Genomic DNA, 14405 nt, shown 5'->3' on the forward strand with positions numbered 1-14405 from the left:
TTCACAATACGCAGGCTCTGGTTGGATTCCAGATCTACTTTTATTCTAGCATTTTATTTTACCGAAGTTATTCTTGTCATCCCTTTTCTGAAGGTAACATGCATATTTTGCATATGTAACATATGCATTTTCACACAATATATCTAGTTACAAGCCTGTGATTCAGCAGCAGGTATATGTGTGTGTGTTCAGGCTTACTGAAGGACCCACATCCTAATGACTTGCATGCCCATTGAGTTTACCTCCATCACCCCCTGTGTCTCAATCTTAAAAATCTTTTCTCTAATTGCATTTTTTCTGTGGATCTTTTTCAAGTGCTGATACTTTTAAGACGTACATAGCTCTAAAGCATATTGCACAGATTAAAATATGGTAATTGATTTTTGGTAATGGAATATGGCGTTCTGTTTCTCTTTGACATTCCTTATTTGTCCTTGCTCTTTGGATTATCACTTCTAGATTTTCACCAAATCCCCCTTTATTATGTCATGAGGTTCACGTGACAAATACAGAATTATACGTTGTGGCCCCAGTTTTGTCCTTATGTACATCAGTGTGACACAGAAAATTAAAGCAGGCTTTTCTAATTTAATTTTTAATTTCACTAAGACTTACAGTCATTCCATCTTCTACTATGTCCCTGCAAAAGAACAAGGACAGGACTGCAGTTAGATTAACTTTGAAGAATCCTATGTGTTGCTTTACATGTGTTGGCAGGCTATAATTAGTTAATACTAGCAGTAGCTTATCATGGTTTCAGGTAATGTTATTACTGTATTACAAGATGTCATGATAATAAAAGCAAAAAAAAAATGTTCTCTCAATGGCATACTCAGAGGGCATAATGTTTTGCAAAATATTGTGTAACCCTCCTAAATATTCTCAGTGTATCATTATTGTAAATAATAGCATCGTTTGATATCTGTGAGAGATTTTTACATCACGTGAAATTTATTGGGGAAATATTGAGAAAGAACCTGAGCGACATTTTAACTCCTTCTTGGGCAGAAGTTTGGTTTCGAATCTATTTTTACACCTTACTTAAATATGGATATTCTGAATACTGAATTTTCAGTACCTTCACAGAGAAAAATAACATTATTAGAAGAGAATGATCATAACTGATTCCCAGACAGAGGCTGGAACTTTTAGAATGGAAAGTAATTTAATGTCTAACTCCCACCAAGAGTAAATGTCTTGCAATCCATGCTGAAAATTCTTCCTAGTATAAATTAAAAATATTGATTTAAACACCACACTACTAGACTGTTGAAATTGCCACTGCATTAATTCTCAAAGGATTATTTATCTGACCTATAACATTGAGTTACATACCATATGAAATATTAAATATTGTGTGATACAAACATAGAGAACAAAAAAATGTACATAAGTCTAATTTGTCTTTCAAATTTTTTCAATTTAACTTTGCCTACCTTTATCTAAATTCACTTTGGACCTGCTGATTTTCAGGTTAATAAATGATCTGCAACCTGTGCTAGAAAGTCACAAAGCTTTGAATGTAACTTGGAAAGATCGCAAGTACCTGAAGCCCCAGATCACCTTCCAGGGCGCAATAGAACAGAAGACATATCTCCATCATATTATTTTTTCCTTAAGGAAGAAGGGTTTTCTTGTAAATAATCTGTTGTTGACACTCCATTTTACCAAGGCTTTGTGAAGGGCAGCTTTCTGAGCTACTGTTTAGCCTTTCTGATTACTTTTGATTTTCAAAAGAAGACAGGATGACTACAAATGTATCTCTTACACTCAGAAGACAATTTAGACTGAACTCTCTATCCTTTATGACATTGTTTCACAGACCACAGTAAATAAGCTATTCAAATTATTATTAATTTCACTGGTCTCTGTGTTCAGTTTTAAATGTTCCATTACATCAGTTGTGCAAAGAATTCCCTGCATGTAGCATGGGAAAGATGCTGACCTGATTATTTTAGAAATAACTATGTAGAAACATCTAAAAGGATTAACAAAGGAAATATTATGTCACTACCAAATTAATAACTAAAATAGCATGAAAATCATTGTATAATTTTGTAGGTTTCCATAGAAACCATGTTTGACGGGTAGCCAAAAAGACTTCTGATTAGGCAACCATACTTCTGCTCTCCCTATGATAAACATGAATTCTGTTCTGCTTTTCACAAATAACCAGTTTTTCAGTAGCGTAAGTCCTTATCCTATACTCTATATGCAGCACTGTTTAACGGCACAAATCACTCATATGCTTTTCTAAGATCTGAACTCTTCAACTTAAACATAAAAATATTTTTTAAAATGTATTATGACAAATACCACACTATCAATCAAACATGGTAATATTTCTGTGTTTTCACAATACAATAGTTGTATAAAAATAAGCAAAGGCATTAATCCAATAAACAAGTTGGATTTTTTGTTACAGTTTTATCATTGTAATATTTCATCACATTTTCTCATCAAGCCTTCTCTAAGGCTTTAGCGCCTAAGTACTAATAACACAGATGTAAGCAAATGATCCTCAGTGCTAGCTAATGTGACAGGGGTGTGGCCCATCCCATAAAACTATATTCCATTAGAAAAGGTAGGAGTTTTATCTGAATTTGCAATCTAAATTGACAACTATTTGTGGCAACAGTGTTTTCACAGGCTTCTTATACAGCAGATTTTAGCAAAGCCACCTTAGAAATTTCTATACCTAAGAAAAAATAAACTCTGCATACAATTATGTTTTTCTCCTACCAAAGTTGATGAAAATATTGTCCTTGTGTTCGCGCACACGGTTTTTCCTATAAGTAAATAGTTCAGATAAAATTTAATTAAATGTATAGATTATTTGTTCACAAATAACAAATGGATATTTTATCAAATATTTTGTTATTGACTTCCCAGAGGCTGCACAATCTGTCAAATTTTCCATAACTTAAAGAAGAGTTAAGCTAGTGTCTGCATTAGACCTCAATTCTAACTGCATATATTTAGGGAAAACTAGGGATACATGCTGCCCTGATTCCAGCAGTTGAGAAGCAGGACAAGGGTAGGGTGGTAGTTGGTACAAGAGATTTGGAAGGTACAACATGCTACCTGGCATACTTCTAGATATATTTGTTTATGTTTGGAGAGCACTGCATGGGAATATTTCCTAACAGAAAATAGAGATTCTTCGTTTGTAACAAAGAAGGCCCTGACAGATCTGCTTTATTTCAGAGAAAGAAAATTGCAACCACTATTATTTTTATACTTTGCAGGATTCTTGAACAGTTGAATAATTTATCTTGTATTATTTACGGTTACTTAGAACTTTCAATAATGTTCTACAATATTCTGGGATTTAAATTCTCCATCTCCTGTTTAGTCTGTTAGATGCTGAGACTTTGTGTGCTATACCACTTTAGAATCTTTGGATTTGATCAAATGAAATAACAAAATTACAGTTTAAGTGTGTGCTTTTTTTGAATGCAGAAAATCTCTCTGAGCCATAAACTGAGGTTGGGCCGAGCACTGAGAGTCCTGTACAACAAAACATAACATCGCAGAAAGAACTGTAGACCCAAAAAAACATGTTTTATTCTACATTACATAATCCACCAACACTCTTCAAGTTCATCCTACTAAATGCTAGGCATCTTTCTTGGAGAGCTGCCATTGTAGGCTTCTGATATAATCAACAGAGAAGGGCAGAGAAGCACAGACCTCCATGTGGCAATTTATTTCCCTGCAGATCTGCATCGCCCTCTCAGGTGCCTGTCTGTACTTATGGATTGTAAATGGAACTGGAGCACTGAGATGCCTTGCTTTCTCTAACACTGCATAGGATTAATACTTTTTTGTTTGGTGTTTGTTTTGGTTTGGTTTTTGTATGTTTGTTTGTTTTCAGTAACATAGAGTTCCCAGTCTAAAGATCTTGATTTGTCTTGTTTGGACTAGATCATTGTCTGGATCTGTTTTCATCCCTACAAGCAATTTATTCGTACTGTTTCCTTCAGATGAGAATTTTGACTGTGTAATTGATATTTAGGCTACAAAATAGGCATACTACATTTATTAGAATCTGTAAGTCAGTGTGTAGAAGCATCCTAATCTGGTGTTGAAAGCACTGAAGGGTAAAAAAATGTTAGGATTAACCTCAGTGACCTTTCAATGAAGACATAAGCAAAGTTAGTGCAGGCTTCTTAGTCTTCAGTATGAAAAAAATAAATGTCCATTTCTAACAGTTTGTAGCCACCTTTTTTTCACAAGCTAATCATTCTACACTGGTGATATATGACTAACACTGATTTAAAAAGCAAAATAACTCTTAATAGATGATTCACTGTGTCACAGAAAGATGCCTGAAATAGTCATTCACTGTTATGTCTTCTTGTACAGTTTACAGAAATAATTAGTATTTCATTTGACAAACAAGTGCAAACACCATTAGCTAAATGACACAACATATACTTTGACTATGTCTGTAACTTTCACTAGAACTCTATCAATAGTAACTGCTGAACGGTCTGTCATATAGGAGTACACATCTTTTTGTGTATGTGTAATTGCTCTGGTTAGAAGGGTACTGAGGTATTTAAAGAAAGAAAAAGTCATGGATAGCCTAATCTGACTTTGAAACCAGAAGAAAAGCAACAAATCCCTTTATGCAATCTGTCAGCTACAGATACATGGAGTTAGTCTTAGGAATTTATTTATCTGCAAATGAGTTCTACCCCCAGATCCATAAACAATTACAATAAAAACTAAAAGAGTAGAACAAGACAAAAATTCTGTTATGTGATTACCGTTCTGTAATAACATTGAAAATTGTCAGCTGTACACAAAAATACAGAAGGAGCTTTTTCCCACTATATTCTGAGGGTAAAGGACAGCTTGAATCATGACATCTAAAATTTGTGAGATTAGCCAATTAGCTGTAAACTTTTTTAACTTTTCATCTGAAAGCTTACACCTGAGTTATAAGACATAAGTTGGAATGCACCTACATTTTTAACCACCACTTACAAGGTTCTGTTGTGGAAATGTAACTGATGGGTTTGTTGATGATGCATGAGGCAGAACTTAATTATTTATCTGTGGGTTTTCTGCAGGTTTTCTGCTAGCTATGGGAGAAGTTATTTTGAAAATACTTGCTACATGCAGACAGGAGCAAAGTTGATGAGGAAGAGCTCCTTTTATGCATTTATAATTTGAAATAAAGTTTTCTATAAATATACTGTTTTCTTGCAGGTATTGTACATAATATAGATCCCCCAAACAGAACTCTAAACTAAATTGCTGTTGAGAAAGGCCACCAGTCCAATGGTAACAAATGCAATGCTGTTGCCTACAGACTAGAAGAAAAAGCAAAAATGTACTGGGCTTAGACATATAAAATTTTCCTCCCTCCATTGTAAACCACTGGGAGACCAGGAGGTTCAGCCAGCTTCTTGCCCAGGGTCCTGGGTGTGCTGAGGCACCTCTAATGACCGGGACTGAACAGTTCCTCCAGATCTGAGAGATCAGAATTTCAGTTCCAGCTAGACAGACAGACAGCAAAGGCATGTTCCTGCTCACTGAACTTGCACCCATACAAAGATCAGATATAAGTATCTTCTCATATAAATATCCTCTTACTCTGTAAACTCAGGAGCTTTCAGAAAAGGTCCTGTAATATACATTCTTCAGCAAAATTGTACTTTCAGAATTATCAGTGGAGACACGTCAGCTCCAATATGCTTGTATGTATACAGCTACTTTGTACTCTTTTCAGAACTACCGGTTTCTGTTGTTTGCACAAGGAAGTAAAGAAAGCATCTCTTTCACACATCAGCAAAAACTCACTTTTTAAAAAGTAAAAATATACCCAAAATTCTGGAAAAAATTATTAAGGAGCATATCTTTTAGATATAAACTAATTGCTGGAAAGTAGTTATGTTTCAGTATTTGTTTTCAACTTTCTTACAGAAATTGCTATCAAAAGACTTACAAAAGGTTTCAGTCTCACTCGAAGCAGAAAAAAAGCACTTTTCTGCAGTTTCTCAGTACACCAGTCTAACTGAACAAGTAAAAAATGAAAGTGGAAAGAGAAGTCCTTCTGAGCTTCATACCATCTTGGACTTCTTATAAAGCATTGTAATCCCCATACAAAGCTATGTGCGGTCTCTTTCTATGTGTCTGATGAAAAAAATCGTGGTTTTGAACAGAACCCTGTGTTGTAAAGTTATATTGACTTCAGAAATGCTGAGAAGCCAATGTTCCTATTGAAGCAGATGGTAAAAGCAAGCCTGTCAACCAGGAACTAAGGGTGGCTGTGGTGTTACTATTTAATCCATACAGTGCCTGAAAGTGGTTATTTCATCAACCTTAAAGGTCATTAGGGAGGCACAGTGAGTGCAGTTATCAGTAGTGCCAAAAGCACACCATGAACACGTCCCCACAGTACTGAATTTAGTCTAAGGGGAAAGTGCTCTGAATTGTATTCAAGCTACTAATATAGGATTATTAATTTTGCATTACTGAAGCTATAGTACTTCATGGACCAAGGCAGTATCTCTACATGTAACCAAAACAATGTCATGAAAACAAATCAGTGCTAGCTTAAAAGTTTTTTGTGCTGTGCTCCATTACATGTATGGATAAGTCTAGTGCTGGCTCCCATATGTGTTTGGGAGGAATATGCTTGGTTACTACTTGCTGTTGCAGAAAATGTGAAAGATCAGCCTGGTGAAAGCCATCCTTAAGTGGAGAGATTCCAGAAATGGACTTTGCTTCATGTAAGTTCTAAACTATATATCTTAACATGAAATGCTGTCTCAAATTCACCATAGATGTAACATAAAGACATTAAGCTAATTGATTTTGACTGTTTATAGAGAATTTTTTAGATATTTAAAAAATATACTCTGTAATATAAAATCATACACAGATGTGTAAAAATGTGCAAATATGCCATTATGTGTATTCATGTAAGCAATACTAACAATTGCCTTAATAGAACTCCAGGCTCAGGCAAGCTGCAGGTGCTTGAACAGCTATTTTTAGTCATTCAAAAAATGCTTCATTTCCTTATTTATTGCATTACTGGGTGTTTTCTTCCTATCTTATTTTGTAGTCCAGCAGGGTCAGTATTAGGCCAGTATGTAATGATCTATAATGAGCTGGTATCTGTGACTGTTGAGACCAGACATAATTACTGCACGTGAGCTTGCCAGTTTCTGCATGTTTTACTGTCAGTTATCAAAATGCCTGCTGGTGAGCAGGATGTTCTGTTTAGCGGCAGCTTCTATACCTTATTCAACCAGGGACCATCACAGCGATTTCTCAGGAAACATTCTTGTTACTAGCTTACTTCAGTGAGAACTGGATACATATTTTGTTCAGCAATTCAGTAAAATATTGAAGTAGCTTAGTAAAAAAAGGTGAAGGCATATTTACTCAAGAAAGCTTTATATTAAAAAAATTAAAAAGCAAAATTAGAGCAAATTTAAAATGTCAAAGTGCTACAATGATAGAATTTGATGCATTTTGGTTCAAGTATTGTAGTCCTTATTAATATAAAATTTCCTTTTAAAGGGCCATAATATTCAGTAGGAAATTTAACATCACAAAATTTTGTTACTGTTTAGAACTGGAAGAATTTGTTATTATGCAGTTGTGTGGCCATAAGACAAAGGGTAAAATTGGACCATTCACTTAGCCACCGGTTAGAAGAAATTCCTCTTCTTATAAAGAAAAGAGAGGGACAAGACTGGAAAAGGCCTTGTGTTATTTTACACTGTTATTACCAGAAGAATTAGGCAGCATGTAACAGTGGCTATAAGAAAAACAAGCTAGAGAAATAAAGTAATAGAAAATCAATTGGTGTCTCCAAAATGACAGACCAAACTTCATCAGTGTGCTGACCCAAAGGCACCCTGTCTGGCAAAATAAATCCAGGTGATTTAGCCTTTTCACATAGAATCATCTTCTCTGTTCACTGCCCCCTTGTACACAGTCTTGTAACACACACATTCTTCCTCTATTTTTTGTTTTCCTGTATACGATATTCACTTCTCAGGCACTACTGCTGAGAAAACTCTCTATGTTAAGTAAACTACCCAGATACACTGTAACTAACTCCATTTATATGAAGGTAAGCATGACCATCCTGGGCAAGACCAAAGACTCAGGTAGTCTTATTTGTCTCCAGGCAAGGACAACAGCAGATCCACAGGGCATAATATAAAAATGGGGCAATCAAGTGATGTTTCCTTTGGATCTTTTCCTAGGGTCCAATGATCTGCAGCTCATGAATGCCATTAACTGCATATGTTTTTATTTAATACCCTCAACAGATTTTTGCCCATACTTCCCAAACTCCTGTAAATTAAGTTTTCAAGGTCTTGGCAGAAAAAACTTCCTCAGAGTAACACATTTTGGTTGTTTGAACCTACCGTCCACCACTTTCTGCAGTCTAGATTCATAAAATCTGAACTTTCTGCAATCTACGTTATTAACAGCTGTCCCCTGTACTCCTCATGGGAAACTGACTTGGTCATCAGAGAAATAAAGCTGAGATCATTCATATTTTTCTCTTGTTCTCACCAGTCAGAGGAAGGTGACCTTAGTATGGGTACTTCTGTTAATACTCTTCAAATTTGAGTGACTTTTCTGCTGAGATTCCGCTCTTGGTACATATGTAAATATGGTAATATGTAAATTTACCCTCACTCCTTTCTCCTGTGCTTTTGCATCATCTGTATTTCCTTCCTTAGAGTGAGAATTATTTCCTTTCCCATGCATGCACATTCTGTCTCCAAACCCCGTGTTATGAGGACCCCAGTAGTAGCAGGTGCTAGTTAACACTTTCACTGCAATGCATGATTTCCACAATGCCTGTTTTATCACCATGTAGTAAAGGAAGAAAAGTCAATATATATAATAAAAACAAAGGAGTTTTGGTGACTTACCAAGTGAAGATAAGACATAGTAAGGTAGATATTAAAATGAGGACTTGGTTAAACATTGCAGACTGTGTGCGTTGAATGGCTCTATGAAGATCATTCTATATTAATGGAAAATAGGTATTATTTTTAGTTTTGAATTAATAAGGCATGAACTGATTCTTTGGAGGAATTATATAGTGCTCTGATAAAACGCAGTCATTCAAATGCACTTAGAATTTGCTGATCATATAGAAGGGTGCAAAACAGCCAGCTGTGATTCTGTGATTATTCAACTAACTCTTTGTTCATCCTGGCACAACTCTGATACTATTGCAAACTGCGTTAAGGTCTGTCTGCTCACGTCTAGCTTACAAATTACAGGCTGCAAGGACCAATTAAGGCACAGAAGCTGAATTCCTTACAACTGTGTATAAATGGAAGAGTAGCAAAAAAAAACAGCCATTACAACTTTCCCTTACCATCAAAGTAACAATTTATACTAATTGAGATTTCACTTGAAGTCTTTTTTTTTTCTGATTTTGATGCAGAAAGCAGCTTAGCAATGCTTGACCATTTGTATAATCTACATACAGATCTGGTTAGCTTCCTATTAAAGCTGGACAGTGGACTGTACTGCCAAAATCCCACTAAAGACAATATGCTAAAAAAAAAAAAAAAGTAGAAACTCTAAAATAGTTATTTATTTTGTCATACTTACAATCATATTCTCTAAAGCATGTTTTGCCAGCCAACAATTTAAAAACACAGGAATAAACAGGTTTCTTAAGCCTGGCCAGAAAATCTGAAAGAAAAATTAACAAATTCATTGAAAGCTTTTCTCTTCAAGCAGCAATGAAACACTTGGGGAAAAATACTTATTATTAATGTGTGAGATATGGCTTTAAAAAACATTTTAAATAACTTTTTTTTTCTTTGTCATGAACTGTACATAAGATAATTTGATAAAATAAGGACAGTCAGTTTTTAGTTTAGACATCAGAGATTCTTATATTTTAACATCTAGCTGGTTTATTTTATTGATTGTGCTGTATTTTGAGTGAGAGTGTTTTGCTTTTCTTTGTCCCCTATCAGGGAAGAAGGGGAAAGTTATCTGTATTATTACTTCATGCAAGTAGCAAACAATATTCTTGTTGTTGACAGATTTCTGTTCTCACAGGCACAAATTTGCCATCCACATATAAGTTCCAAATTTACTTCAATTAAAATTAAAAGTGTTTGTGCAGCTATAAAAGAGCAGTGTGTAAATGTATTAATTCAAATATGTTTACCGTGATGATGAAAGGGACAGCATTAATTATTTCCAGGAGAAAGGGTATTCTCAGAATTTGCTCCCAGATATTTCCCTTCAAAGAAAAGGAAAAAAAAATCATGTTACAGTAGGGTTACGTCTAGTTCTGATGAGAAATATATGTGATATTCTAATGCCACTTATAGATTCTCTCCCATTAACCGTATTTCAGGAAGATCATTCATTTGAGATTTAAACACATATGTCAAATGTGGATATAGATTACAGGCCACTTTGGACTATTTTTCTTACTGTTTATCATTATGTACCTCATAGACAAAAATACATACTTTTAAATCTATATTTTTACTAGAGCAGTTCTCTGTTTCAGTATGACCATATATTTCCTTGATATGACCTAGTAAGTAAGACAGCTCAAATGAAGAATTCTAATTGCATTAACTAGTCAACTCATTCTCTCAGCTAATTAAGAGCTTCATTAAATTAAGTTTGCATTTTTTTCAGAGAATAATATGCTCCTGTTTCCTTCTATTGCATTTTTAGGTACCTTGGAATCATACACAGACATATTGTCTCTGCTTTTTCATTCTTCAAAAGTTAGTTTACTTCCATTTTTTACATGCACACTTACACACGGATAAAGATGTAAGGTTCCTGTCCTAAGGAATTTATCTTTTCAATAATTCTTTTTCAGTGACTCCTCATACAAGTAACAGACTACCTTGCTGGCAAATTATTTTATCTGCAACTATTTCTACTTCTTTTTCTTAGAAGCCTCTATGTCTTTAAAATCCTGCATTGTAATGTTTTAGCTTTTCACTGTGCTAGTTTTTCTTACCTTAATGCTTATCATCTAAGAGTGTCTAAAAATCAGAGACAAAGTCCTAGTACAGCATAAGAGTTGCAGAGACATATATCTAAAGGATATGCCTTGCTCAGAAGACTTTACCATCAAATCAACTGTTCTGATTACCCCTATGCACAGGTGACTGCCCTGTAGTCCATATTAACGCTTATTGTGAAGGATGAGCCACTCTGTACATCCTTCTGATAGAACTTCATAGCAAAATATAAAGCAAAAGAGGAATCAAATATGTTGTATTTTCCAAAGAAAAAATACCAGCTCATTCTCCCTTAATCATGTTTTATTATGCTCTGCATGTTAGTCACAGAAGTCTCTTTATTAATTCTAATCCTGCTATTAAGATATTAACTTATTAAGAAGTAAGTATTAAAAATATTAATGAAAATAAGTTGGGGAAAGATAACAATATTCTATAGTGAGTCCTTCCTTCCTGTATCTTCTTTTATCTCTATTTTGTATTTTCTCATTTCCAACTGTTTCAGAGAGAGAAGTAAGGAAGACAATCTAATGTTTAATATTTTAATTAGGACTACAAGATCAAAGTTCTGTATTTCTGTCACAAACACTTCGTTACATTTCAGGGTTTCTTGGAAACTGGTCCTGCTTACATGATATTAGAAGCCTTCCCACATATTTCAATGGAAGTGGTACTGAACTTTTCATTCGCTTACTGATAAATACAGGATGGGAATAATACTACTTCTGTTCTACATCTGAGTAGTGATTGTGAATGATTAAATGTTGGGATGAAAATCCATACATTTAAAAAAGAAGGTATTGAAAATTCAATGACTTACAGCTTTACAAACTCTGTATATCAAGACTTCATCATACGTAATGCAATAACAATGTAGCTTATATTATGGAAATATTGCAAGAATTTGCAGTCAAGCATTATCTTTTCAGTTGCAATTACATAATAATCTTTGCTGTTAAAATAATAATCAGATATAACCACTGAAAATTAAATCAAGTTCTATAGCATATGATATTCTTTTTCCATTGTTAACTTTTCACATCTGGAAGCCATTGGACCTACGGGGCAAGGATCATTGTCTTCCATGTAATTGTAATTAGTAGGAGTTAAGACACATTTGAATAATCTTAAACATTTCATGTGATAAGCAATTCTGTAAACAGAAGTGAAATTATGAGACCATAAACTGAGGTTTAATTTGTAGAAATAATAAAATCGAAAGAAATTTGATTTTCCCAACTAACCCATCCTAGGTTTTCACCAGTTTCTTCATTTTTAATGTTAAGAGCTTTCTTTTCTGTGTTATAGAAATGTCACATAATTTACTTGTGCAGGCAAAATGCCTGTGCAGATGTGCTCCAGGTACTTAGCGATGTCTGCAGCTCTAAGATTCTGGCTTCCACATTCAAAGGCGTCATGTCTTCTGCAAAATTGCCTTTTGCAGTGAGAATGTATGCTACTGGCACAAGCAGCTAAGACTGCCTGTGTGCCAGTGATACAGTAGGATTGCCAGATATCTATGACAAGTTTTGGAAATCAAAATTTCTAATGTAGACATCTCTCAGAATTTTGGCCAACGGTAAACCCTTGTGTAATGGATTAAGATGTGAGAATGCAGATTGTAAACCATTCATTCTCAGATCCAAGTGATCAGCAGTGCAATACAGTGCTACATTCTTTGCATTCCTTCCCACGTAAAAGCAATCAAAAACGAAAAATTACTGTAACCTAGTAGCATCACATACTATTATGTCCTCATTCTTCTTCATGTTGAATCATTTCTCATATGTCATTAATCAAGTATTAGAAAGGCAAATTCCTTGGAGTATTCTCTCAAATGACTGCTTTATTTATTTTACAGGTTATTTGTGGAATCCCAGGAATGTGCACACAAATGCAAACACAGTCAACTTTTTTCTTGTTTCTTCCTGGCTTTTCCTCTGACTTGTTCCTAAATTGTAAAAGCTTTGGAAGTGTTGGCATGAAGAAATGTCACAGATTTACATGAACCAAGTCTCCTTCGGTCATCCTGGCTGTATAGAAAGGGCTTACAATGGGTGAAATAACAACTGCCTTGGCTTCCTGAGACTGCTGTAAAACTGGGGTAAGTGGCTCTATCATAACATTTCCAGGACCAGAGGGAAGGAGGTGTTTGCATCAGGTGGATTGCCAAAGTGCATTTCAGTACTATCATTTTTCCTTACATTACTCTTATTCCCTCATGGAGACTGGAAATATAGCCATCATAAAATTGTCTCAACTTCTGTGACAGGTATATGCAGCAAATCAAGACAGCAAAGCTTTAAGCCCATTGCACGCTAATAAGTAACTTCTCATGGGAGCTGACTTGCCACTATCTCTCTCAACTTCTGTACTCACTAAAATTGTTGCAGACCACAAGCCAAATGGATACGGATAAAATTCTGCCCAATAAACTCAGGAACACTACAAATTGTGATTGCTCTTTACTGTTTGGGCACTAGATTTGTTAATTTTGGATTGTTTCTGCCTATAATTGATTTGCATTTGTAACCAGCAACACCTTCATAGTATACACTACAAGGATTAAGAAGTAAAGTTTCAAGCCTCTTTGCATTATTGGGCGCTATGGAAAACATTTATGCCATAATCACTGATAAACACACTAAAGTACAACTCTCTAACTTCAGTGGTGGCTCTGATAGCTACTGAATGTCAGTAAATCAAAAATTACAAAAAAAAAAAAGAAAGAAAAAGAGTGCTCCAAGATATTTTCAGCTTCAGAAACACCTCTTTTCATATTTACTTTGATTAATTATTTTATTAATAGTATTTTTCTCCTGAAGATACTAAAAATGCAGAGTACCTAAAATTGATTAGGCTAGCACATAAAATATAATGACGAAAATTGAATAAAAATATTAGGAAAGTATTATAACTTTTTAAGAAGAATGCAAACACAAAAATATACTGTATCCGCATCAGATGATTTCAAGGCATTTTGAAAAATGTATCAAAACCATCAGAGAGATGGATAACACAAGTATGTAGGTATCCATAATTAAAAAAAAGAAAAAAGAGTACTGTCTTGGCCTAGTTTTTTGGTATGTAGTTTCAGAGGCCTGAAATTTGAGTTATAGATACTGAATAGCTACAGTTTTGAGATCAATTACAATCATGTCCATTGCAATATGCATAGACATATAAGACTGTGCACTTGGAAAATCCATATCCAAAAATTAAGGTCACTTTTGAGAATCTGTTTTCAAATTACAATGTGTAAGTGAACAATGAAAACAACTACAATTTCATTTCTGACTTCCACTCTAGATATTACTGTCATAAATTCAGGAAACATGAGCAGGGCTTCCTGTGACAATATGCTGTCCCGTATATGTGTGTTTTTCTCACCTTCCT

The 14405-nt window shown here is 34.7% G+C and overlaps 1 protein-coding gene across 1 annotated transcript in view; it reads right to left on the bottom strand.

Annotated features, from left to right (window-relative positions):
• Window positions 1-14405, bottom strand: part of KCNT2 (potassium sodium-activated channel subfamily T member 2) — a 131364-nt gene that overhangs the window by 73533 nt on the left and 43426 nt on the right. Inside the window, exons 7-9 of the mRNA XM_082052817.1 lie at window positions 10187-10261; window positions 9616-9699; window positions 8922-9016 (exon numbers count right to left, since the gene is read on the bottom strand). Coding sequence (XP_081908943.1) covers window positions 8922-9016; window positions 9616-9699; window positions 10187-10261 — 254 coding nt within the window. The remainder of the gene's footprint in view (window positions 1-8921; window positions 9017-9615; window positions 9700-10186; window positions 10262-14405) is intronic.

Source organism: Streptopelia decaocto (genome assembly GCF_964273445.1).
Source record: "Streptopelia decaocto genome assembly, chromosome: 5".
NCBI classification, from domain to species: Eukaryota; Metazoa; Chordata; class Aves; order Columbiformes; family Columbidae; genus Streptopelia; species Streptopelia decaocto.